This window comes from Lissotriton vulgaris, chromosome 5 (genome assembly GCF_964263255.1).
Source record: "Lissotriton vulgaris chromosome 5, aLisVul1.2, whole genome shotgun sequence".
Classification (NCBI taxonomy): domain Eukaryota; kingdom Metazoa; phylum Chordata; class Amphibia; order Caudata; family Salamandridae; genus Lissotriton; species Lissotriton vulgaris.
In genome coordinates, this window is record NC_141693.1 from 849821257 (window position 1) to 849848135 (window position 26879).

Sequence of the window (26879 nt, forward strand, 5' to 3'; positions counted from 1 at the left end):
TTCCCTACTGTAGCACCCACTGGAGTGGGAATAGTAATTTTTACCCCTACGCTATCCAGCGCTTTCCCTACTGTTGCACTCTTTGGAGTGGGAATAGTAATTTTTACCCCTACGCCATCCAACGCTTTCCCTACTGTTGCACCCACTGGAGTGGGAATAGTAATTTTTACCCCTAAGCTATCCAACACTTTCCCTACTGTTGCACCCACTGGAGTGGGAATAGTAATTTTTACCCCTACGCTATCCAACGCTTTCCCTACTGTTGCACCCACTGGAGTGGGAATAGTAAATTTTACCCCTACGCTATCCAACGCTTTCCCTACTCTTGTACCCACTGAAGTGGGAATAGTAATTTTTACCCCTACGCTATCCAACCATCTCTTTAATGTAGCACCCACTGGAGTGGTTACATAAAATTTAAACCTTTAGCTATGCTATGGTAAATATATTCTATATGTTTTAATAATAACATGTATTTAAATATATATATGTATTATTATTATTCATTTTTAGAATTACATTAATTATGTAATAATGTTACATTTATTTAATAATTTTAACAATGTTTATATTAAATATATTTAATATTATAATAGTTTTAACTTTTTTTAAATACATAAAAAAACAATATTTTGACAGTCTATATTTTTAACACTCGATATTTTAAACTCAATATTTGTGTACTTACCTTAGTGAAGATGGAAAGTCGATATTATGTCCCTCGATATTTTGGCATCGATATTATGGCAACTCGATATTTTGGCAGTAGATATTATTTCAGTGATCCACAACATACAAAGTCCAAGTGTTGGGTTCAAAGTGGTTGGGACCTTTTCTGTCCCTAAGGCTCTGATCAGAAGGCTAGCCAACTAGCCCTCAGAGTCACTCTGGTGACCGTGGGTTCAAGATGCAGGTATAGTACTTTTCATTCAGGAAGATGGGTAGCAGACTAGCAGTATTTCTTGCAGCAGAACAGCACAGCAGCCCTTCTGAGTCTTCAACAGGTTCAGCGGTGTACTGCAGAGCTGGGTCTGAGTGTCCACTATTTATACCTGGTGCCAGCTTTGAAGTAGGAGAGGTTCTGGAGGGTTCCGGCCCTTGAGTTGTTTTGAATTTCCAGCCTCGCTATTCACCCAGAACATGGACTTCTATTGGAATTCTCAAGGGCATATTATTAAGCTTATTATCGTCGTTTTAGCGGCAGTTTTCTGCTGCTAAACCGGCGATAGTTTTTAACGCCGTTCTTGATAATATGCCCCCAATTTCTCCTTATACTTTTCCCCAGAGAATCAATTAGATTTTGTGATTCTAGAAGATCAGATGTATATTCAGTTCAATGTGATAAATATTGTTCCCATTTTAAACAGAGTGACACGTATAACTATCTTTTAACATACCATCTATGGAGTGCAAAGCATTCTCTATCCAGACTGATCTAAGAACTAAAATCTTGAATTGAAGACGTCAAAAGTTCTTTCAGCTATATTCCTTGTTTTCTTCAAAGCACATTACATTTCTTTTCATTTTCATTTTTTGGCATTTGAAATGTGATCATTATCTAAGGCTGAAGAGCATAACCTTAATCACCCAAAATAAAAAATTATGTTGGACCTGGCCCTTTTTGCGGGGTTATCCCCAAACTTTTTGCCTTCCTTCTGTATTTTTCTGAACTTCCTTTTGTTGGCTTTAGGACTCTAGTCACTTTACCATTGCTATTCAGTGCTAAAGTGCATATGTTCTCTCCTTTAAACATGGTAAGATTGATTTACACCTGTTTGGCAGATTTAAACATGCTCTCGCTGGGTGGGAGCAGACTTCTGTTTCTCTGACTGCACTCCTGCGGGCAGTGAAACCGAGATTGCTCCTGCCCAGAATGAGCAAGCAAAATCAGCTTCTCCCTCTAGGCAGTAACAATGCCGGCTACCGTACCATGAGGGGGCCATGCCTTGCAACCGACACACCTGCCAAACATGGCCAAAGGCAGTGCGTGGCAGGGGCTGGATTTATGTACAGTAATAAAATATTACTTTATGTGAAAGAAAACTAGAAATTCACGAAGGTTAGATTGACATTATAGTTAGGTGTGATAAAAAGATCTGCTTTTCTTTTTTAAACCTTAGAAATTCACAAAAAAACAAAGGCAAAAGTGAATTTATAGTTAGGTGAACATATCGGTGGCAACTTAACATTTTGATCTAAAAAAACACAGATATTCACCAGTCATAGCTATCAAAGCTAACTGTAACCCATGCCCCTGCCATGCACTACTTATGGCCTCACATATTACATCACTTGTGACGGTCTGTGACACCATTTATGACATCACTGATCACACCTCAATTGACATAATTGATGGCATCACTGATGACTTCATCCGATGAGCGTGTTAGTTTGTTTTATACTTTGCATAGTGGCAGGTAACTATAATCCTAGTTCTCTACCTAATAATGTACAAAATCTTTGCTGCTAATGGGTGTAAGTGTTCACAAAATGTTTATACTCCTAATTGGTCATAGGTGTGTAGAGGTCTTAAGCATGTGATACATGTTTATGTACAGGACTAACACTGTGTCCTAGGGACAATTGATGACTGGCATAAAGGTTTTTGTTGTTGTTGAAGAAGTGTGTGATGCTTCTATACATCTTACTGGTGGAAGTGCAACATTGCTAGGGACATAAATAGGTTTCTGGCAGAATTTGACTTTTGTGTTACTCTTTATGTCATATGAAAATACCATTGCATTGGAATTGCAATGGTTTTTGTGGTACCGATTACCCTGCATACATTAAAAATGTTTTCACACAAGGCAATGCTACGTAGATCCTACACCACAAAAGACCTGAAAAGTAATACAAAACGACCACTGCGCCACTTTAAAAATATAACTTAGGGATTTGCGTTGACATGCGTGGCGTATGAATGATGCACGAACTTTGAAAAACTGGGCCTAAATAAACAATATGAAAACTGTAACTGTAGTAATAATGTGTAAATTCTTTTTGCATTTTCACACAAGTCACATTCATTATATTGTTTTTTTTCTAAATCTAGATGACTGAAAACAGCTGGTGGTTACAAATACTGCAGTAGAAATAATAATTTTGGTTTTAGAATTGTGCCCTTTATTATTTATTATTCATCACAACATTACAAGCCACACAGTGATTACATTCACCTAGGGTGGTTGAACTGTTCAGATTGTTCATAGGAAATCTGGATACTGGATGCTGATATTTTGTATATTGTTGAGATTTAGTTTTTTGTATTGTATTTTTTAGGTGGCCATTATAACTTTACCACGATTCTGATAATTTTGTCACATTTTATCTAGTATTAATTTTCACAACACTTGGTTTGATCTAGGCTTTTAATGCCCATCTAAACTACCTTGGGGGGTCAATTACGCCTTAGTAGACATCTTTCTAGCAAAAGGGAATTGATGGACATGATGCATACCATGCTTCCAGACCCTCTGTACAACAAAAGAAAAAGGCTTGGTTAAACAACCAACTGTAATCTTCTTGGTCTCGTCTACTACTAATCCTTCTGCAGGCCAGTAACATGTAGATTGTTCCTCTCTTGATGATTTTCCAAACACTTCTGCTTAGGAGCTATATCCTGGAACTGGGATGGCAGTTTGTAGACTAAAATCTTACACTTAGAAGTAACCTCCCCAGAAATCCTACTTAAATTGTGCATCACAACTTTTTATTTAACATGCCACAAACTTGACTTGGTCCTTTTCTTGATGTTCCAAAACTAAGGAGTACCTTTCCTTCAGAAGTGCATAAACATAGTTAGAAGGAGGAATACGTTCACCCATATAGTGATTGGCTCACCATGCCAAAGACTTCTCCGAAATAATCTGGAAAGGTATACATTCATCAGCATAGAGATTTGGCCCCACCTAATCTTATTATCAGATAATCTTTCATAACCAACATCCTGTGATAGCAGGTTTTCTCAAAAGAAATTGGCTAGCACAAGGGAGATGCTATGTTCATGTGTTTTAATTAGTTTAGTGCTTGTCTTCTTCATATGTATTCTTAATAGACAGTACAGTATTTTACTGAACTGTCTAAAATATTTAGTCAAGCTGTGTAAAGGCTAAAAGTTGCCGATGTTCTGGCAGAAGTATTTATATATAAGCCATGAAATAATTCAGTTCAAGTACCTGTTTTTTAAGTCGTTAACCAAAGCTGCTAAAATGATGCTGCAATAGAGGACTGTAGGAAATGGGGGTCTCTAGTTGGCAATGGTGTGCACTTTTGTCCAAGTAGGGACCCTTGCTTCTAGTCAGAGTAAGGGAGTTACGCTCTTAGACAACCACTGCTCACCCCCTTTGTAGCATGGCATGAGCAGACAGGCTTATCTCAGAGGCAGTGTGTGAAGCATTTATTCAGACATACAGTAACATAGTGACAACACTACAAATGGACATCATGCCAGTTTAGAAAAAAGTTATATTTATCTAAACCAAACAAGACCAAAATGACAAAAATCCACCATACAGTATCAAGATATCACCAAAAATAGGTTGTTCGCAAAAATAAAGCTTGTAGCAACAAATAGCTCCACCTAGGGCTATTACAATGGTGTGACAGCTGCAAATCCCAAAGTATGGTGCCGACTGTGAGGTGCACGGAGTCATGCCTGGGTTCACATGGAACCCAAAGAACAGTACCTTGGTAAACGATGAAAACAAAGACGGTGCACGGTGTCGGTGAGGTGAGGTGATGCTTCGTTGATGCCAGGTGGCATCGGTTCCCTATGACCACATGGAAGATGCGTCTGTTCCTTGCTGTGATGCAGGGGAGGTGAGGCGTCGGTTCCTTACTGTTGCTGGGAAGGTGACGTTGGGGCAGCTGCGCAGCGTCGCTTCCTTATGATGATGCGGGGGATATGGATTCGGGAGGTCACCCATGTCAGGTATTGGTTTCGCGATGAGGAAGCAGCAGTGCCAGTGAGGTCAGGGCTGTGGTGTGGGGACGAGGAAGTGCGTCACGAGAGGTGTCATCAGCTCCGGTGCAGGCAGCAGCCTCGGTGACAGGGTCAGAGTCGTCACGGTACAACATTGTCAAGGGTTTGTATGTGGTGAAAATGGGTCGGTGTTGCTTTTTCCCTCTGTGGCAGCTGAAACAGCAGTTCCTGGTGCATGAAGGCAGAGGGGATGACATCTTTGTTTCCCTGAGACGTCAGAACAGGAAGCAAGCTCTAAACTAAGTCTTTGGAGATCTTCTTCAAGCAGGATGCACATCACACTGCAAAGTCTTGGTCCTCTCCTTGGCAGAAACAGCCACTGAAGGCCAACCCCACACAGCACACAGCAAAGGGGCAGTACTTCTCCTTCAGTTTTCCCAGCTCTTCCCCTTGGCAGAGGTTCCTCTTGAGCTCAGAAGTAATTTTAAGTTCTGGGGTCTGGGCCCCAATATTTATACTGAATTTGTCTTTGTTTTGTTGTTGCAGAGAGGCTCTGTGCCCAGTCCAACCCTGTCCTCTCTGGCTCAGATTCCCGACAGGAGGTGGAGACAGCATTGTCTAAGGCAGACCAGTCCTATTCTGGTGCCGGGTAATCCCCTCCCACTACTCTAAATGCCACCCAGGTCTATTAAGCCCAGCCCTGACTCATACAGAAAAGGCAGAACACACCTCAACCCCCCCAGTGGCTGTCTGAAGAGTATGCACATACCGAGCCCCTGTCACTCCAAAGACAGACAGTCAATCCACAGACCAGCAGAGGCACACAGGATGGCTAAGCAAGAAAATACCCACTTTCTAAAAGGGGTATTTCCAAACACACAATATAAAAATCATCTTTACTAAAAGATGCACTTTTATAGCCTTTCCATAGTGGATTACACTATCAGGACATGTCACACACCAGTACATGTCCTACCTTTCACATACACTGCACCATGCCCACAAGGGTACCTTGGGCCTACCTTAGGGCGACTCACATGTAATAAAACGGAAGGTTAGAGCCTGGCAAGTGGATGAACTTGACAGGTCGACATGGCAGTAGAGACTGTGCACTGACCCTAAGTGGCAAGTCTGAGACCCCTTTGAAAGGCAAATTATGCAGCATCATATCACATTTTCTGTGGCCATAATATTCCATTGTTTGGACATTTTAACACACATTAACTGGGTGAAAGGTTCACCTCACTAGTATCATTTTAGAATATGAATACTGCAATTAGCAGCTGAAAGGTGACCAGTGAACCTTTGCCAAGGCTCTGCCACTGGGCAGCACCACAAGTAGTAGCTTTTTTAAAGTAACGTTTGATCTTTTTTTTGTGGCAAGTGGGGTCAATCCATAACTACGCAGAAAACTTTGTAGCCGAAGAATAATATTATTCCAGTGGCTCTCGGCATATCACTCTTAGCACATTGCACTAGCTATCATTATCCACTCGACAGTTTTATGTCAGTCGTTGCACTTCCATTACAAACATTCCCTTGGGCTATGTACTTTACTGTCGAGTAGGCATATGTTTTACAAGCCAGGTTATAGGTGGGTGCTTAATGTCTTTTTGTAGCCTGCATTTTATCACACACCTCAAAGCCCTTGAGAGCGCCCGATGAACATGATGCCTCGACAGTTGTCCATAAGTCAATATACCTGGAGAAGTGACTTCTCTCCAGCATGCAGTTTAAGATTGGAATTCTCATAAACAGGTCAATATCAGTATATGCCCCAGCAAGCTGACTCATAACAGTGCTGCTGTGTAAGAGAAGAAAAGTGATTAAAATGAATTGACTATTAAAAGATTTAATTAGCGATAGCAACTGATGCAAGACGAAGGTCATTACCAACGAATCTGTTGAGACCCAGGCTGTATTGTATAAGTACCAGGCGCATAAAGCAAAAGCACCCGGGACAAACTTCAGACAAGTTGTTGTTGGAGCAAGCGGGTCTTTCTCTAGCGTGTCACTGCCCTAGAAGGTAAGCAATCATCATGTTATTATCTGCTTTATCAAAGCCAGGGACGCGTCCCCTGAGCAGGGGACAAGAGAAATGACAAGTGAGGTTTCCGTCACTGTGTGCCAGGTCTTGTCTTTTGGGGATCAATAGGTCCTCTCGGTGGTTTTAGCTTTACTCATTTGTACTCAGGTTGACGCAACGCACATCCATCTTCCATCTTTGACGGCTCATAAGCTGTCCGGTGGGAAGATTGTGTCTGGCACAGGAGGAGATCCACGTGCTTTGCCTGAGAACTGATGATGAAAGATCCCCAGAGGCAGAAGGGCATTTCTTGCTCATCTCACACTTTTGATGGATCTGACCTTTTTTTTCTAGGACACGTGTTACAAAACTTGTTATAAGGAAAAAAGACTGTTCTTCCCTCTAATCGGTAATACGATCAACGTTGACACTGTGGGGTAAGGACTGCAGAAAAATAACAGAAAGAGAACCCAGAACACTTGCAACAGATAAAATAAAAAATCGGAAGCCATCTCAGGGCAATATTTCTTAACTTATTGCATTTATGGACTATTATAAATGTACTTTTGGGAGGTATTTTTGCCTGAATCAGTTTCCCCTGCATTTATTGAATGCGTATTCACAAAGATTATTACATAGGTTAAGTGTCAATATATTCTATTGCCTCTGGGGGAGAGGTTAGGTTAAATGGGAAATTTGCTGCCCGACCCACGAAGGTTTATCATCTCTGCCTAGCTTGGGTGGGAAACACTGGAAAGAGTTGAGAGAATCCGATAGGACAAATTCGAACTCTCTAGTACTTGGCGAAAGGTAAACACTTTCAATGATAAAAGACTGTCAAAATGCCCTGCTTTGGAGTGCCTCCTGAGGAGATATGTTGGTAACCTCTAGGCTACCGTCTCAATCCTGCATGGAGCTAACCCAGCTTGTCATCCTTCTGGAGTCGGTAAGGCTGGCGTCATTTGGTTTAACATATATTACATAAGGACGTGCAGACAACTCTTTTTGTGGTGTACACTATGGATGTGGTCAGTGATACACCTTTTTTCATATTCTAGTAGTAAAATACACAAATCATAAAAAGTTTTTTTTATACTTCTTAGAAGAACGAAGGGGTCTAACAGCGGCACCAGAGTAAAATTGTCAAGTAGGAATTAGAGTAAAATGATGGCATATATTTAGAGCGCTCAATAAAGGCAGCCCAACGTGTTCCAATGTATTGCAGAGGGGCGCTATATAATGAAGAAAAATATTAGATTTTGGGTGACTGAGAGTAGACGTCGCAAGGCAGCATCACCTCTTGGGCAGGGATGTCTGATTCTGGGATCCAGGGCTGGCTTTAGCACTGGTGGCGCCCGGTGTGACCATCTTTTTTGGCGCCAACCCCCCCCCCCCCCCCCCCCTCCCCCCCCTACCCGAGACTTCTACCTCGGAGTCCCTCATGACCACCCAGCAAAAGTGCCCCTCTTCTCTCGATAGCCCCTCTCTCACATGCATTTCATTTGTTTCAAAGCACTGGTAAAGCTGACTTTACTAATAAGAATGGTTATCTACCCAAAAGATAATGAAACACTGCGGAGAAAACAAAAGGTCCTAACTCTTTAATGCAATTTGCATGCAGCTTTTTGATGACAGTTTGTAAGAGTCACTGTTTTATATTAGAGTTGTATCTTATGAATTGCGGTAATAAATCGGTTACAAAAGCAGCAATCCACTCAGTTATCCACATAAAAAACAGATCTGTGATCTGCACAATACGCGTTCTTTGCAGCAGGCATATTAACCCTCTGTGCTACTTTATGGCAAGTGCAAACTGCCACTAGACAACGCTCTGCTCTCTCTCTCTAGGAAGAACATTAACCACAAGCGTTATCTTGACATTTTTAATGCTGGGAGAAAACTGCACAAGGAACTCTGCAGCAGGTGTTTTTAAATCATAAGTTATTGCTAAACACGGCATCTCTCCCATGATGTTGGCGCCCCCCTTCCCAGGTTAGCGCCCAGTGGGGCCGCACTAGTCGCACTGCCCTAAAGTCGGCCCTGCTAGGATCAAACCGTGGTATACACACAAATGCATCACATGCCATCTGAAGATGGCAGCAGTTTACAAACTTATTTGAAGTAGGCTGGCAAATATGTTCATGCAAGGCAGGCAGTGCTTATTTCCTGCTAGTTTATTGACTTTCCTGTATCCCTGGTGTGATAGTCTTTAAAATATTTAGTAGCAGTCCGACTGCTCTTGATTCAGTGGCTTTCCTCCGTAGTCATGTGTTATCCCTCTCAGGACCCATTCGGTCTCACAATGCTCTGACTGGATGAGTTGTGTTATACCAATAGTGCCTTGAGTAGACATTTTGGGCCTTATTTATGAGGCTTTGCAACACTTTTGTACCACTTGTGCGTCACTTTTTGTGAGGCACCGGCGGTGTAAAAAAAAGCACCATGTTGCACCATATTTAAAAATAGATGCCTCTAGGCAGATGCTTCACTTTGTAAACCCCTGCACCACATTATACCTGCGCCGACTATTATGCAAGCAGGGTGAGCGTTACCCTGCAAAAAACCTCGTAGAAGTGGCAGATTGAAATCGATAAGATTTAAGTGCGCCACTTCTAAGAAGCTACTGAATCAATATCCTATCCAGTTGCACACGAACCACGTCCACAAGGAGTGTCTGTAGCCCCAGGGCACGCGCACCCCCTTGCATCCTGGGCTTTAATAGGAACTTACACAATGTGACTATGGGCTGGTATCTAAGATTTGATCTCCCCTTCCTTACCGCCTAGATTTGACCGTGCAGCACCCCATCAGGCAGAGGCCTGTCCTCCTGATTAGCATGTGAGTATCTACTGCTCACTTTCTCATTATAAGTGCAACGTCCTGCACACTATATAAACCTCTCTGAAACACGCAATTTTATACATTTCAGACTGTCCACCCCCACACTCCTGTCTTGAAAAAGACCCGCCGCGACCACCAACTGGGGCGCACCAGGGTCGAAACGTCGACGCTCACCTGTGGTCCAGAAATTCCAGGAGCCATTACATGAACACCATGACTCCTTGGATGTGAAATGGATTCTGGCCAATTTAACCCTTGTATATAATTGCATATATGTATTACTTGATTTCACTGTACATTGCTTCATGCACCGAGCACTTTTCACCAATTGTCACATAATTTTCACTTGTGTTTCACGGTCTATTTGAGAATCCAATTTTATCATTGAATGAATTAATTTGGATGTAACATGAATGAATTCTGATATAAAATCGCATCAAATCATCACTTGTCAATATGAAGTTTTTCAGTAGATTACTTGAGCATTTATTTTCTCATTGCATATGTGTTTCAGAGAGTTTCTAAACGTTTAATTTGCATTTATTAGCATTGTCAAAGTGATTTGTCTTACCCAACAGAACCACCATTGTATTTAACTACTGCATCAATACCCTAGCCTGCCTCAGAGCACGGGTAAGACTGAGGCATGCCTTTCACATGGGGCTTGCCCCATGTGAGAGGACACGTTGCTGGAGTTGTGTCTGTTTTCAGACACACCCCAGCAATGTGCCACTTTTGCACCTACAGATACATCAGAAATACTGATCTGTAACTCCTTGCAAAATGGAGCGCTGTACATTAAATATGGCATGACGCATCAATCCTGTCGCAAGGAGGGCGTAGTGAAAACTGTTGCAACGCTATTTTCACGTAGCCATGCTACCGTTTCCATAAATGAGGCCCTTTGTTTTCTTTTGCAGTCAGCGCTCCATTCGACTATAAATGTCCATTATCTTCCTAACTTGATCTTCTGCCCTCCACAGCCTTCTCAGGTTCACTCTCTTTCCGCAGGCACCCGATGCTCCCATCCCACCACGTTCCATTTTAAATATATATATATATATAGTATATATAAACCACAAAAAAGTTTTCCCTTGGTGAAGGCGCCTCTTACACAGAGTGACTCCTTAAGTTGAAGACTGTAGAGTCGTAGTCGTTTCAGCGTGGACCAGAAACCAGTTTTCTGATTTTTGAAGTCAACGATTTGTCTGCAACCTGTTTAGTCAAAGAGCAACTGAGGTAAACATAGATGTCCCATAATGATTGAAGGGAAGAGGTTAAATCACTGTCTCAAGAAAATAGTTTCTTGACATGAAGATTGACCTCAGAGGAAGTGTCAAGTGCATTGTGTGTTTTGAGTGTCGACATCATGTGGGTGGGGTATGGTACATCACCCGGAAAGCGTATTGCATCTACAAATAGAGTCTCATGTACATTATGCATAATGGGTGATCGACCATCTGTAATTAACTCTCAGGTACATCTTATGAGTTGAGCTTTATTGCCTTGTATGGAGTCTAAAGTACCTGGTAGAGGCTGGGTGTAACATCCTTAGGTATTCTATGACAAACAGCATGCAACTGTTGTGTTTGAACTAAATATGGAGATTCATGTTCCCAAATAGGCTGCATGTTCTACATCATGTAGCTTACCTGCGCTGCATGAATGGGAGAGAGCTGAGCAGCACAATATCTACTTAGATGTGACACTCTCAGCTCTCTATCTGTGCCGGTGCACTTGAGGCTGCTTAATTCAGACACTCTGTTCATCACCACCCCCCTTTTTCTGAATCGTTTTTGGCCACTATAGGTGCGGCAGGGTATACTCAGACATGAGTCCCTTTCTCACTGCACCATCAGGATTCAAGCAAGCCGGGCCGAAGACGGCTGAAATGCCAGAAACCGGTCCCCGGTAGCTTGTCTCCTTTCTGGTGAAGAATTGGCTTGGTAGATTAGTTTGCCCTGTTCCCATGATGCACTGGGCCAGGGACAGACTGATTTGCATATAGCCAGGTTCTGAGCTGGGATGGTGCAGTGAGATAAATAACGATGATGGATCAAGCCCTGATCTTTGGACTGGGTAGGAGTGGTCTGCTTAATTCAGACACTCTGTTCATCACCACCCCCTTTTCTGAATCGTTTTTGGCCACTATAGGTGTGGCAGGGTATACTCAGACATGAGTCCCTTTCTCACTGCACCATCAGGATTCAAGCAAGCCGGGCCGAAGACGGCTGAAATGCCAGAAACCGGTCCCCGGTAGCTTGTCTCCTTTCTGGTGAAGAATTGGCTTGGTAGATTAGTCTGCCCTGTTCCCATGATGCACTGGGCCAGGGACAGACTGATTTGCATATAGCCAGGTTCTGAGCTGGGATGGTGCAGTGAGATAAATAACGATGATGGATCAAGCCCTGATCTTTGGACTGGGTAGGAGTGGTCTGCTTAATTCAGACACTCTGTTCATCACCACCCCCTTTTCTGAATCGTTTTTGGCCACTATAGGTGTGGCAGGGTATATTCAGACATGAGTCCCTTTCTCACTGCACCATCAGGATTCAAGCAAGCCGGGCCGAAGACGGCTGAAATGCCAGAAACCGGTCCCCGGTAGCTTGTCTCCTTTCTGGTGAAGAATTGGCTTGGTAGATTAGTCTGCCCTGTTCCCATGATGCACTGGGCCAGGGACAGACTGATTTGCATATAGCCAGGTTCTGAGCTGGGATGGTGCAGTGAGATAAATAATGATGATGGATCAAGCCCTGATCTTTGGACTGGGTAGGAGTGGTCTGCTTAATTCAGACACTCTGTTCATCACCACCCCCTTTTCTGAATCGTTTTTGGCCACTATAGGTGTGGCAGGGTATACTCAGACATGAGTCCCTTTCTCACTGCACCATCAGGATTCAAGCAAGCCGGGCCGAAGACGGCTGAAATGCCAGAAACCGGTCCCCGGTAGCTTGTCTCCTTTCTGGTGAAGAATTGGCTTGGTAGATTAGTCTGCCCTGTTCCCATGATGCACTGGGCCAGGGACAGACTGATTTGCATATAGCCAGGTTCTGAGCTGGGATGGTGCAGTGCGATAAATAACGATGATGGATCAAGCCCTGATCTTTGGACTTGGTAGGAGTGGTCTGCTTAATTCAGACACTCTGTTCATCACCACCCCCTTTTCTGAATCGTTTTTGGCCACTATAGGTGTGGCAGGGTATACTCAGACATGAGTCCCTTTCTCACTGCACCATCAGGATTCAAGCAAGCCGGGCCGAAGACGGCTGAAATGCCAGAAACCGGTCCCCGGTAGCTTGTCTCCTTTCTGGTGAAGAATTGGCTTGGTAGATTAGTCTGCCCTGTTCCCATGATGCACTGGGCCAGGGACAGACTGATTTGCATATAGCCAGGTTCTGAGCTGGGATGGTGCAGTGAGATAAATAACGATGATGGATCAAGCCCTGATCTTTGGACTGGGTAGGAGTGGTCTGCTTAATTCAGACACTCTGTTCATCACCACCCCCTTTTCTGAATTGTTTTGAGTGTCGACATCATGTGGGTGGGGTATGGTACATCACCCGGAAAGCGTATTGCATCTACAAATAGAGTCTCATGTACATTATGCATAATGGGTGATCGACCATCTGTAATTAACTCTCAGGTACATCTTATGAGTTGAGCTTTATTGCCTTGTATGGAGTCTAAAATACCTGGTAGAGGCTGGGTGTAACATCCTTAGGTATTCTATGACAAACAGCATGCAACTGTTGTGTTTGAACTAAATATGGAGATTCATGTTCCCAAATAGGCTGCATGTTCTACATCATGTAGCTTACCTGCGCTGCATGAATGGGAGAGAGCTGAGCAGCACAATATCTACTTAGATGTGACACTCTCAGCTCTCTATCTGCGCTGGTGCACTTGAGGCTGCTAAGTGCCAATGCAGGCACCCTTGCAACATGGTGCAAGGATACTTGCCTCATGGGCGGGATTGTGTTTGAACATTCAGTACGAAAACTTTTTTCAGAGGCAGCTTCCCCTCTCTATGTGTGATGCAGGATGCATCAGACATAGAAAGAGGAAGTATCGAGAAGAAATAAACATACTTCTCCCAGTACTCTATGGTCAGAGTCTCATACAATTTTGGCTCTATCCCGTGTTTATTGGTTTTAGTAAATAAGGGATTGCATAAAAATCCTTGGGTGGATGCATGGGAATGCTCATGCTCCATTCAACACGCAAAAGGGGAGAGGGCCAAAATAGTTTATACTCCAATACCCCAAACCCCCTAAGTAAACTGTATTAACATACGAAATGAGTATATAGAGTGCACCAACACTACAAGGGGAAAATCCCAAGTCTGAAAAAACTGCCATCACTCACATACCGAAGTATGTGACATGCTTCATCATAGGGCCTGCTACAAACGCCCTGGTGTAGCCACATCCAGGGCGGAGCATTATGGAGGGGGAAAAATAATAAATTCCACGTTACAAGACGTACAACATAATCAGTAAATACGTACAACGAGCAACATACATGAGTGATACAATGTGCAAAGGAGCACCTCGTGGATCTGATGTGAATGTGACGAAAATTAGTGCAGTAAGGACGTGTGTTAAAACTGATTAGGGGTGCCAATAGAAAGAAATACTTTATTAGAACCAATTGTGGTACCCTTATCAGGATTAAAAATGAAAGAGGATGGGAAAATGTCTTAGTGAGAAAATGAGGTTCCCCAAGACTTCCCTCCTACCACTGCTCGAGTCAACATGTTTCGACCGCTTTCTTTATGCCCCGTAAGCAGTGGCGGTTTCTCTATTAGGGCGTCGGGGCTCCGCCCCTGTTACATTGTTGAATATGTAGTTCATAGTAATTTACAAAAAATGCCCATTTATCAGCTGCCGAAAATTCCAATAACTTAATGGCATTAATACCAGTCTCGAACTCGGGGCTGCAGAGAACTCAGGAAGCCTAGCCTTCGTGTTTTTGCCGGCTGAGAACCTCACAGCCCTGAAGGCTGTGATGTCATCAGCTCGGCAAACAACTAGCTGTGAGCGCAGTCTCCACCCCCTGATGGCGTGGAGGTTAAGTTAGCCCCGGGCGTTTTGAAAACAAGCCCGGGATCGCTAACCCTCCACGTCAATCAGAGAGTGGAGAGCTTGTCACCACACCCTTTCCCAACTCCTTACAGGGTGGGGTTGGGACCCCTCCCTGTGACGTGTTGGGAAAGGGTGTGGCAGGTGGGAAGCAGTAATCGAGTCTGCGCAGACTCGACCACCTCAGACGGCTTCCCGCGCATGAGTCTGCACTCTGCATGGCCTCTGGCAGTCGGAATGGATTTTTTACTGCGTCAGGATTACTCACTACTTGCTGGCGCTTACATCATTGGTATTTGTTGCTGCCAGAGAGTAGGCCGGACTGCCTGCCTGCTGATGTCTGATTCTGAACTAACTCGGTCAGTTGAGCTCACCAGCGAGGTAAAGCACAGGCGTTTATTTTTTATTTCTAGTAAAGGCCTGTTCAGGGTCTTGTTGTAACGTCGGGGCCGGGGCATGGCCTATTTCGGAGTTCAGTGCACCCGTCCACTTTTAATATGAAAATGGTTCTGTAATTTAGATATGAGATCTATTATAGGAGGTTTTGTGTCTGCTTGAAGAGTCATAGCAACGTGGATACGAGAGGTCTCGTTTGTTAAAAGGCCAGTTCATCAAATGTTAGTGATTATAACGTTCTCTAAAAAGCGCTTGTATAAGAAGAAATTTGACTACCTGCTCCTTTTAAAAAATGTTTTTAACAAAGAGCTTTCTGTGCAAGTGATGTTCACTGCGCTTTCCTTTATTGGGGACTGTTCAGTAAAGGCTTGTTTATTATATTTTTCTTTACAGGCCGGGTTGTATGAAATGTTCATCTATTACTTTTCTGAAATGGCGGCAAAGTAATATGCTGAACACTTTACAAACCTCTAAATAAATGAATACATTTTGCTTTGGTTTAAGGGGTCAGTACACTGTGCAGTGCTCTGGTATAAGCGCCCTTTAAAAGTGCCTGCATTTTCACGTTTGGTTGAAGCCTGGTCTATCCAGTGTTCATTCAGTTTTTCTTCAATGGTCCTGTTGATGGAGGGGTCACTGACTGCTTGTTTTGTGAAACCTTCTATCCATTAACGAGTGGGTCATTCCGAGCAGGGAGAATGTTTGTGTGTGCACAAAGGATGCATAGCTATCTCCTGGTTACTGCCTGTGCTCCAGGTTTCTCAGTGTCATGTACGGTGCTGTGTGCATGTGTGGGGGCAAGATGCAATTTAAACCGAGCAGGGCGCCGTGCATGCACTGTAGATGTGCTGGGTTTGTGAAAGTGACCCGTTGCTGTGCTGCACTGATGTTAAGATGTGTTGAGCTGTGGGGACAGGTTGCTGTGTAACAGTGTTAAGCTCTGCAAAGGTGCTAGATGAAAAAAGTGTTGTTAATTTACATTGTTAGCTCTACCATATGACTTGTGCTGAAGTGCTCGTAGTTGTATTCATTCCAAGTATGGACAGCAACATTATTTGAGTAACAAATGTACTACGATAAGAAGCAGAAATACGTACGCAGCAGAAATACGGCTGTACACTCACACAGACTGCTAGCTCAACTCTTGTTTAGCTTGAGAACGTCAGCAGCAGAGTGGAAAGGTCCTGCATGCACGTGGAGAGAGGCTGTGCATTTGGAAGACATGCATTTTTCTCTACTTTAATATCTATCAGTTTAACAGTTGCGTTTACAGCTACTCCCGACTGGGGGCATTTCTCCACTCTTTTTAAAAAAATGTCTCCAGGGGGAACCCCCGGACCCCCCATACGTTGTTCAGTCTCGGTCTCTACGCTTGCTCGCTGAAGGTGTATTAGGGCAAAATGTTTACGCCCCGCCACGTTCAAATGTCACTATCCGCCACTGCCCGTAAGGTCACTCCTGTCTTCCTCAGGACTGTCGCAGTCAAATCCACCAGTTACCCATGTCGTAATTCGATCATTGGGTTTCCCAAATAGAAGTAGGTCTCAAGGATCCGTACTCTTCTGGGTATGTCAGTAATTCAGTGGAGGAAATGTCCCCTAATGTTAAGGGAAAACATTCACTGGAAAAGAGTAGAAGATAATAAGAAGAAAAGAAGGGGAGTTGGTCCCTCCCAAAACAAGATTTCTTATAAAAAACCTCAATTCCACCCTGAAATTAATAGTTTGCTCGGGTCTATCTCCAAATTCGTAAATGTTTCAACTGGATTCCACACACACACTCATTAGTATGTTATTTAAATGGGGATGGTCTTACTAAACCTTCCACGAGATATACTTCAATTGTTGATTATGAAGTATAACAAACAGTAAGAACTCGGATCTGGTAGTACAATCACAAAACAATGACCCGCCCCGGGACTCCAAGCATCCGCCCACAACCTATCTCTGAACTCCCATTATCTAAGGCAAGTAGTAAAAGGTAACAGGTAAAAAGTAAAAATCTCCCATAGGGTTTGTACATTACAATCAAGAGGACTCACCGAGTTTATGAACTTCACAAACTCGAACTGGTGTCCGCCCGGGAGGTCTGCCCATGAACACATTCTACAAGGGATAAAGTATGCGTGATGACTGTACATATCCCTTTGGTCACTGGTGTTGGCGTTTAATACTTATGGTATGGCGCTAGGATTATTCACACCTCCCCCCATTCACCTTACCGTTCAGTCCGGCTAGACCGGAATTTCCCCTTGTAGTGTTGGTGCACTCTATATACCCATTTCGTATGTTAATAATGCTCATGCTCCACCTAATGAACGCCTACCACTACAAAATGTAATGCAATGCAGAGCATGCTTCTGCCTTGTGTCACATTTCTTTACAAAGTCACATAAGGCGTCGCAATTTGTCCCTTGCGTGGCTTTGTTAATCTTACATATCCTTTGAGATGTCTTGTGTCACCTTCCTTGACACAAGGACAATACAAAGGCTTTTGAAATCTGGGCCATCGTCTTATATACATTCTGTGTGAGATATTATGAACCTCAGAAAGTGGGATGTTTTGTTGTATGTTTTACATCAGACAAGCCTCGTGTTGTATCCTTGCATGCACTCTTATGGATTGATCTTCTAGACTCAGGTGGAGCCTTATGCAAACCGTAGGGATGGGCTGATAAAGCTAAAGATGGAGCTGCTTGTTCATTATAATGTTGAGGTGTAATAACTATATATATATCTTATGAGTAGGATGCAATATATATCACATGATGTGAGTAGGTCAGCATGCTGTACATCAAGATGGCTTGAAGTTCTAGCCTTATCTTTGATAGAGTCAACTGTGTGTTAAAGCGTAAGGTTGATGTAGTCCCAAAAATACTCTCATCTAGTGGTCTACAGGTGAAAATCAGTGTTTGACATACAGCTCTTGCCTATGGTAAGAATGTTTCATGAAGGGCACAGGATCCGTGGAGCGTGTGAAGAACGGTGACGTTTGATAATAGAAGTAATTTTCAGAGCCTTTTAACCACATTTTATAGTTTCGATCCATTCCTGTAAAAAGTTTGGGTTTACTGTATCTCATTCCATGATTTCTCGAGTTTATTGCCTGGATCCTTTTACAATTACAGATGCTGGCAAGCAGTCATATCTTGGACACACAATTACCTGCTTTTTTCTGTATGTGTTGCATTTATCACAAAAGATTGGCCATCGATCAACATATTGATTTTACAGTATAAAACTCTTGTATCTTTTATAGTGTGATAAAAACAATTCTATAATTCCTGCTAAAGAATGCTGTCTAAGCATATATTCCATGAATCACATCGAAAAGTCACTGAACGTTGGAACAATGGCAGATTTCTCTTTTGAGTGACAGGATATTACATATTGTTTGTTTTATTGTTGAAAGAAATATTATATACCCTACACATCCTAAACAATTTGAAAAGAAATGGGATAAATTAGTTACATGCAAGTGTGTATGCTCTTGATTCTAAATAAATTTGTATTACATGTTCACACACACACACATACATACATATACATATGTTAGCATCCTTGTGGGGACTATGTGTAAATACCTGCCTTGCGGTGACTAACCTTTCCCAATATTTTTAAAATATCCTAATAACAGAGAAATGTTAAGAAAAATTCATGGTACAGGATACTGCTTCACATTTGCAAATATATTGTTGCTTAACCCCTTCACTGCTGGCACGTTTCCGCCCCTGTGCGGTAAACAAACGAACAGGGGCGGGCCATGACGAACCCCAGCATGGAAGGGGTTAATCGCACGCACAGAACCATTTTTGTGAAGATCTACTACATAATGACCATTTGTGATTAATACGGTCAAAAGCACATGGTTACATTTTCATTTTATCAACAATTTACATAGAAAACATCATACTAAAGTCATATATGAAATGCTGCACATATCGAAGTGGCACACGAAAGATGGATTATGCTATTAATTTGTCAGAAAATATACTATAATTAAAGAAATGCACTCAAAACTGCATTTAACCCAATACTTAGTGCTCACAATCTTCAGAGATAAGGGAACTTAAACACAACAAGTTAACAGTTGGAATAAAGCAATATGATGCTAAAGTCGGAGCAGCAGTTCTTTATGGTGCAGAACTGTGGGGACTTAGCAATTTAAAGAAGTTGACGGGCGTGCAAAAAAAATTCTGCGCAGTATCACAGGTCTTCCAGTTTCAACCCCCTTGATTCCTCTCCTCTACGATTTGGGATCTCAATGCCTCGAAGATATGGCTCGTTATAGATCAGTTGCTTCCTGGAGGAGATTGTGGGTTACCCCAGAACTCTCCAAGTACGCCCGGCCTTTCTCGAGGTTAGAGATACCGATAGGGCCCACAAAATATCATGGTTGAGGGAAGCAAGGGCTATCTACATGGATATGGGCCTTTCCCCTTTGTGGGATGACCCATTAGAGAATTCCTTTCCCCTAGAAAAGTATTCAGGGACTTGTACTGGAACATGCTTGTGTTAAAAAGATTTGGCCGCTGTACCGGGCCTTCACTAACGGTGGAATTCTTAGGACGAAAACATTCTCCAGCCTTCGAGGGTTACTGGGACTGGATTACCATCCCTGGGGACAGGAAGAAATATCATCAGTTCAGGGTGGGGACTTTACCACTCAATGCCTTCACAGCGAAATGGCGCGGGGGACAATGTTCCACCTGCCCCTTCTGCCCCACCCAACATGAAGGCATTGGGAACATACTCTTTGTCTGCCCTGAATACCAAGTTCCCAAGTTATCATGGCTAAAACCTATCTGTTTGCAGTTAGGCTTGAGAACAGGTCTTGAGTCCGTCAGGATTCTCCGAACTGACAATTCTGAGGCCGTGGTTATAGCTGTGGCTAAGTTTCTCCACTGGATGTGGATTATTCGAGCACGTAAAATGAGTCTACAGTGACATCTTAAGGGTTTCTCTTAAAGCTTTTTAATGGGCTCACGTCACATGATATTATATACCCTGTATAATGATAAATTTATAGTATTTTATTTGTTATTTTTAGCAATGTTTTTTAAGGTATCTTTACAATGGAATGAACTGTTTATTGATGATTTTAAGCAGATTCACTAAATATTTGTTCACATGTACGTAATTAATTTTTTTAAACTACTGATGGATGGTCAACAATTGATGTGGTTCTAAGTAACATGTGGTATTGCAAAACCTGATTGCTGATATAACTAGTGGGTAATTTTAAATTTGTAAGTGTCTAGTTGCTGTAATGTCTTTTATGATTTTTATATCGAAATAAAGACTTATGAAATTGAAATTGAAGCTTGCCCCATGTGAAAGGACGCATTGCTGGAGTTGCGTCACTTTTGTGACACACTCCAGCAATGCGCCACTTTTGCGCCTACAGATACGTCAGAAATACTGACGTATCTGTAACTCCTTGCAACATGATGCGTCATATTATAAATATGACGCATCAATCATGTCGCAAGGAGTGCGCACTGAGAAGTGACGCATCGCTGCTTTCACGCAGCGATGCGTCATTTCTCATAAATGAGGCCCAAGGTGTTAATCTCGTTATCAGGAAACTGGTAGGTATTACTTGGCATGTACACTGTAAACTCTGCAGGTACAATAACTCAGTGCGTTGAGTCCGTGCTGCCAAGATGTGTGTGTTACTCATAGATCGCATCTTTGAATCTTGGCAAGGCCAATTTACACTTTAATCCTTTGAGCCCTGACAAACTATGCGGCAGTAAAAAAAAAGATTGTTACATTCCTAAATTGGTTTCTACTGTCTGTTTTTTATTTTAATGCCTGTTTGTCTCTTAATAGGTTTCAGAATGGCGTCGTCGTTTTTTCTCCTGGCTCTTCTGGGAACACTGTCTGTGCCATGGTGCACTGGGAAATCCATACCCGTGGAGCAATTGCAAGAGGTAGAAAATGAGAGAATGAAATGAGGTTGTAAGGAATAAAATATACATTTGGGACATTTATACCCAGTGGTTGAATTGGGGAAAAAGTCTAGGGGAACTATGGGCAAGAATCCGATGGCGGGAATAACCTGAGAACTGGATCAGTGGGAGGAGTCAGAGGTGTGACCAGAAAGAGCAAACATCCCAATTTTTAGTTTTTTGTTTAGCATTTCACTGATCAGTTACATCTTATTATGTTATTTAATTCAACCAATGGATACACATGTTTATTTAAGGTTTAATATGATTTATTGACTTTAAAATACATTCAAAACTGGGATATGTTTCCAATATCAGAATGTCCCAAATAAGCTTAAAAGGGCTGCCAAGGGAAAGGCCTCTTGTGATTGTGTTTTGTTCAGGAAGGTGCCCTTCCTGCATAAAACAATCACACTAACAACACAGACACTCATGCATCATGGTGCAAGGGTGCCTGCGTTGACGCTCAGCTGCAAATGTGTGCCGGGGCTGGTTGTATGGATAGGAATGCACTGTATCTTGTAAATACGGTGTATTCCTGCCCTTTCGTATTGGCGTAGGACAGTGTAGCAAAATGTATTGCGATGCTTCCTTATGCCAGTTCTTTATAACCGAGATTTCTATTTTTCTCCATTTCATTATTCGAAAAATTACATCTATATGGAATACATGCTCAGGGGCAGATTTACCACTATTTCACTCAACTCAGCGCAGTGAAAGGAAGACATCAGAAGTGCTCTTTATTTACAAAAATAAGGTACATTTCTGCTGCCTCTTCTCTCTAGTGTACTATGTGCTGCCTATCATCAATGCAGACCCACTTTCCACCCATGGAATGCCGCCCTGCCACAAAGTAATGTAAGGCAGTGATATGCACCGCCTATCGTTAATTAGATTTACTAAACCATGCAGAGACAGAGAAGGTGGGTTTGAGTGGCTTAGTAAATCTCAGTTAAGCACTTCTGTTGCCTTGCGTCATGCAAGGGCAACACAAGCCCTTTGTTAATCTGGTCCTATGTTCCTCATTTCATTTGCCGTTTTATTTGTCATGTCATTTCACCAGTGTTATTCCCCATTCAGTACTGCACTAAGTAAATACCAATAATACAGTGTAAGATGTTTACTGTTTTTGGTGGAACTCTATCATTCTGGTTTTCTGAACTTGTAATGGGACCAATTAATACTGCAGGGCAGATTTACTAATATGTTGCATTGGTATTGTGTCACAAAAGTGACGTAAACCAGCACAAAATGTTTTTTTTGTTTACTTTTCGACATAAAACTTTATTTGTATGGAAAGTGGCTCTAAACTAGCTATTCATTGCTTTTCTTCAAGGGTGGTGAATGAAGCTTCCATTGCAACCGCATACGTTTTTCGAAGCAAAGCAGTATCTACTAAAATTGTAGACAATGATTTGCGCCAAAAAATAAAACCTTGTTGAGACTCACGTTAAAACAGTAAAATGCTTTATTTCTCCTTACATTTTTCATTTGCATGTGTGTTATGGTGATTTGTTTGGCACACTAATCACCTGAGAAGGGATCTAGGTGCTTATTTCGCTTTTTGCTGAACTCAAGAAGTGAGGAGGAGGGTCTGATGGGTTGAGGGAGGCCGTTCCATGTCTTGGGAGTGATGTTGGAGAATGAATGACCTCTGTTTTTTGCTTTTGCGGATGCTCCCTTCATCCTTGCATGCGTGTGAGTGAGAACGAGGCAGAGTATGGGTGTCTGGTTGTTTAATGAAAGTGTATGCAGCTGTTCAGGTATTCTGGTCCTGTGTTTCGTTGGACTTTGTATGTGTGCATGAGAAGTTAGAATTGGCTGCGCTTGTGAATGAGGAGGCAATGAAGCTTCCCGAGGTGCGGTAGGATGTGAGTATGGCATGGGAGGTCGAATATGAGTCGTTTGGCAGTGTTCTGAATGGTCTTGAGTCTGTGTAGAAGTTATTTGGGGAATTCGGCATACAGAGTGTTGCCTTAATTGAGCTGGCATGGTGATGAGTGTTTGTGTGACGGCCTGTCTTGTGTTCTGAGACAACCATTTGAAGATCTTTTGCAGCCTGCATAGAATGTGGAAACAGGAGGTGCACAATGCATTGACTTGAGTAGTCATATTGAGCTTGACCTCTAGGAAGAGCCCTAGATTTCTTGTTTGATCAGTGGATGGTGATCCTAGGTCCAATGAGGAGTCCCATCGGGAGGTCTTGTTGTCAAAGACCAGTACTCCAGGCTGGTCAGATTAAGCTTCAGGCAGTTGGTTCGCATCCAGTCTGCTACAATAGTTTTACAGTTGGTGAAGTTGGTTCTGTGGTGGTTGTCCTGTCCGTCAGGGAGAGGATGACTCCAGTTGTGATCCATCTCCTTGCAGTTAGCCTCAAGGCCTCAATGCCAAGTGCTTCTTGGCCTTAATCCTTTCCATTTCCCTTGAGGGTACCAGGTGATTGCTTGTCTGGTGGTGTTTGATGCAGGCTTGCAGAGGATGTGACCTATCCAGCCCCAGAGTCTTTTCATTATTTGTTCATGCCATATGTCATTGTTGCTGATGGTGTTTGGCCAGTGAATTTGGAGGATTTTCCTCAGACAGGTGCTAATGAAGGTCTGGACTTTATTAGTGGGGGTGGTACCCGTCTTCCTCCAAGTACCAATTTTACATTGGTGTTAAACAGCCTGATCTTGGTGTGCAGAGTTAGGTCCGTGGAGCTCCAGATCTTTCGCTGACAGAAGGCAGCCCTTGCTTTGCCGATTCTTGCCTTGACATTGGCCTCTATGTCACACTGTTTGTCTATGACACTGGCCAGGTAGGTGAAGACTTCGACCTCTCTCAGTGAGTCGCCTGCAAGAGTGACTGCAGCCTCAGGATCTTTGTTTTCCCGTGGATGTTGAGACTAAGTTGTGCGGATGTGGCTGCCACTTTGTCAGTCTTAAGGCAAGGTCGTCTGCAAAATCAAGGTCATCGAGAGGCATGCATGGTTTTGACTAGATCCCCTTTCTTCTCCTTGCTGTGGATGCCTTCATGATCCTGTCTATGGCCCACAGAAAGAGAAAAGGCAAGAGCAAACAACCCTGGCGAACTTCGGTCCTCACTTCGAAGGCTTCCATGAATTTTCTTCCATGGACTATCTTGCAAGTTATTTCCTCGTAACAGCGTCTGATGATTCTTATACGTTTATCTGGCACACCATAGTAATGGAGGAGTTTCCAAAGTGTCTCTCTTTCGACGATGTCGAGTGAATTCTCATAGTCATGACGTTGATATGGGGGGCGAGTTCTATTCCATTGACTGCTCAAGGTACATTGTGCAGTGCTGCAATCTGGTCTGTGCAGGATCTTTCTTTGTGGAAGCCAGCCTGCTGACCTCGAAACTGAGCATCAACTTGTTCTTTCATTCTGTTCAGGATGACTCTGTTGACACTTTGCCTTGGGTTGATAGAAGAGTCATCCCTCTAGTTTGTGCAGTTACTCAGGTCACCTTTCTTGTGGATCTTGAGCAGATATTATTCATTTCAGTTGGGTGGCATATTTTCTTCCTCCCAGATCCTTCCAACCTCAGGGTAGATCTTGTCTATTGATATTTCAATGTCTGCCCTCAGTGCCTCTACAGAAATTTTGCCAGGTCCTGCTGAATTGACATTTCTCATATGTTTGAGGACTTGCCATATTTCTTCCTTGATTGGTCTGTTGCAGTTGATTGGCAAGTCCTCGTCAGCTGGCTGTATATCTGGTGAAGACTGCAGCATGGGCTGGTTCATCTTTGCTGTACCCAAGACTGTCTTCCCAGCTTTGTCCTTCACAGGTCTTCCTGGCTTGCTGTTGCTGCCGGACGGTTTCCTTGTTATGCGGTAGAGTACATTCAAGTTTCCGTGACTTGCTGCTTCCTGAGCTTCTGTGGCCAGATATCAATGAATTTTGACATGTCTGCTCTAAAGCTTCTCTTTGCTTCCTTGTTGGTTTTGGTGTATTTGCTTTGAGCATTCGCTTTTTCTGCTCTTCTTTGCCTGGTGTTGACTGCAGCTTCCTTTCCTTTCCCGCTTGTATCAGAAGCTGGCTCTCTATATAGTACACCAAAACAAAGTAAACTGTGCACAGAGTCCAGGCAACCCATATTGGTTTACAGAGACAAAAATGATAACACTAAGGGCATAATTACAAGAAAATGGTGGAGCGTGAGTCATTTTCGAAAGGCAGGGATGCACCGTATTTACAATAATACAGCACACCCCTGTGTTTCTCCTTGTGCTTTTGCTAAATTCAGCTGCCTAGCGCCAATGCAGGCACCCTTGCACCATAGTGCAAGGGTGCCTGCAATGTGGGAATGATTGTTTATGTGCAGGAAGGTATCCCCTCCTGTACATAAACCATCCAGAATGGCGATTTGCAGTTTCAATGTGTGCTCCACACATAGAAGTTGCATATCGCCATTTTTTTAATGATTATTTATGTGCAGGAAGGGACACCTTCTTGCACATAAACAATCATTCATGGCAATTTTCTGTTTCTATGTGTGCTGCAGAATGGCGCACACATAGAAACAGCAAGAAATGAGGAGAAATAAAGAATGGTGCCTCGTTTTGCCATGTTAAGACCAGTTTTTCCCAGGTCTTTATTTTGGCCCGTCCTCCTATTTACACCACCCTTGTAAATAGGGGACAGGGTCAATGTCAATGGGTGTTGTGGTGGAACGCCCATCGCAACACCCATTGCCCACTCCTTTCACACCAAGTGTAGCATGAAAGGGGCCTTATTTACAAGGCGGCGCTAAGCCACATTGAGTGGCTTACCACTGCCTTGTAAATAAGGAAAAGCCCCTATCGCCACAGAAACGTCAAAAAAATTGATGTTTCTGTGAAGATAGGGGCTTGTAAATATGCCCCAAAATGCTCTCTTTTATGGTAGTCTGAGCAAGTAGTGAGGCTTATCAGAGGATAATGCTAAGCATTTGTTGTACTCACAGAGGCAATAAATGAGAGACACACTCAAAGAATAAATCTGAGACTAATTCAGAAAAATAACTAGTATTTTTGTATAAATTTTGATACTAAGAACTTTGTAAGAAAGTAAGTACTTTTTAAAATATTGAATGTCACAAGTAAGTAACAAGTAAGTAAATATTCACTCAAATGCTTCTCTACACACAATGAGAAAAAAATATTTACGGTATACAGGTACTTGCAGTAGGTTTCTGGGGGGCTCCTTTGGGACTTAATGTGGTAGCAGGGCCAAGGTCCAAAGCACCACCAGCAGTTAGAGTTTACCTGCCCTGGGGCTTCCGGGTGCATAGGTGCTGGTCAGATCAGTAGCCTAACGCGCTGCACCAAAGGTGAGAGGGGGGCACCTGCAAAACAGAATGCAGAAGGGGATTTGGGGACCAGTCCGGGAGCTCCCAATGGGGCACTCAGTTCACAAGGATCCTGGGAGCAAGGCAGCACAGTCTGTTCTAGAGAAACTGGGCCGGGCGCTCAGGTGCAGAGGGGTTAGGTCGGCTGGGCTTGTGCATCGCAGGTCCTTGAGGGTATCGGTCTCACTGGTTGAGGGTGCAAAAATCAGGACAGCTGGGCCACTTGGGAGGTGGGACTCTGCTGTGCTGACATCCCTCAATGGCTGCTCGGTCTCAGTGTTGTTGGAGTCTGGATTGGACTCAAACCGTCTTCGATTGCTGCAAGGG

The 26879-nt window shown here is 43.0% G+C and overlaps 1 protein-coding gene across 1 annotated transcript in view; it reads left to right on the forward strand.

The window, feature by feature from the left end:
• Nucleotides 1–6833: 6833 nt before the first annotated feature.
• Nucleotides 6834–26879, forward strand: part of LOC147711687 (uncharacterized) — an 86915-nt gene continuing 66869 nt past the window's right edge. The window contains exons 1-2 of the mRNA XM_086919518.1: nt 6834–6947; nt 21100–21200. Of these exons, the coding sequence (XP_086775644.1) occupies nt 21108–21200 (93 nt within the window). The 5' untranslated portion in view covers nt 6834–6947; nt 21100–21107. The remainder of the gene's footprint in view (nt 6948–21099; nt 21201–26879) is intronic.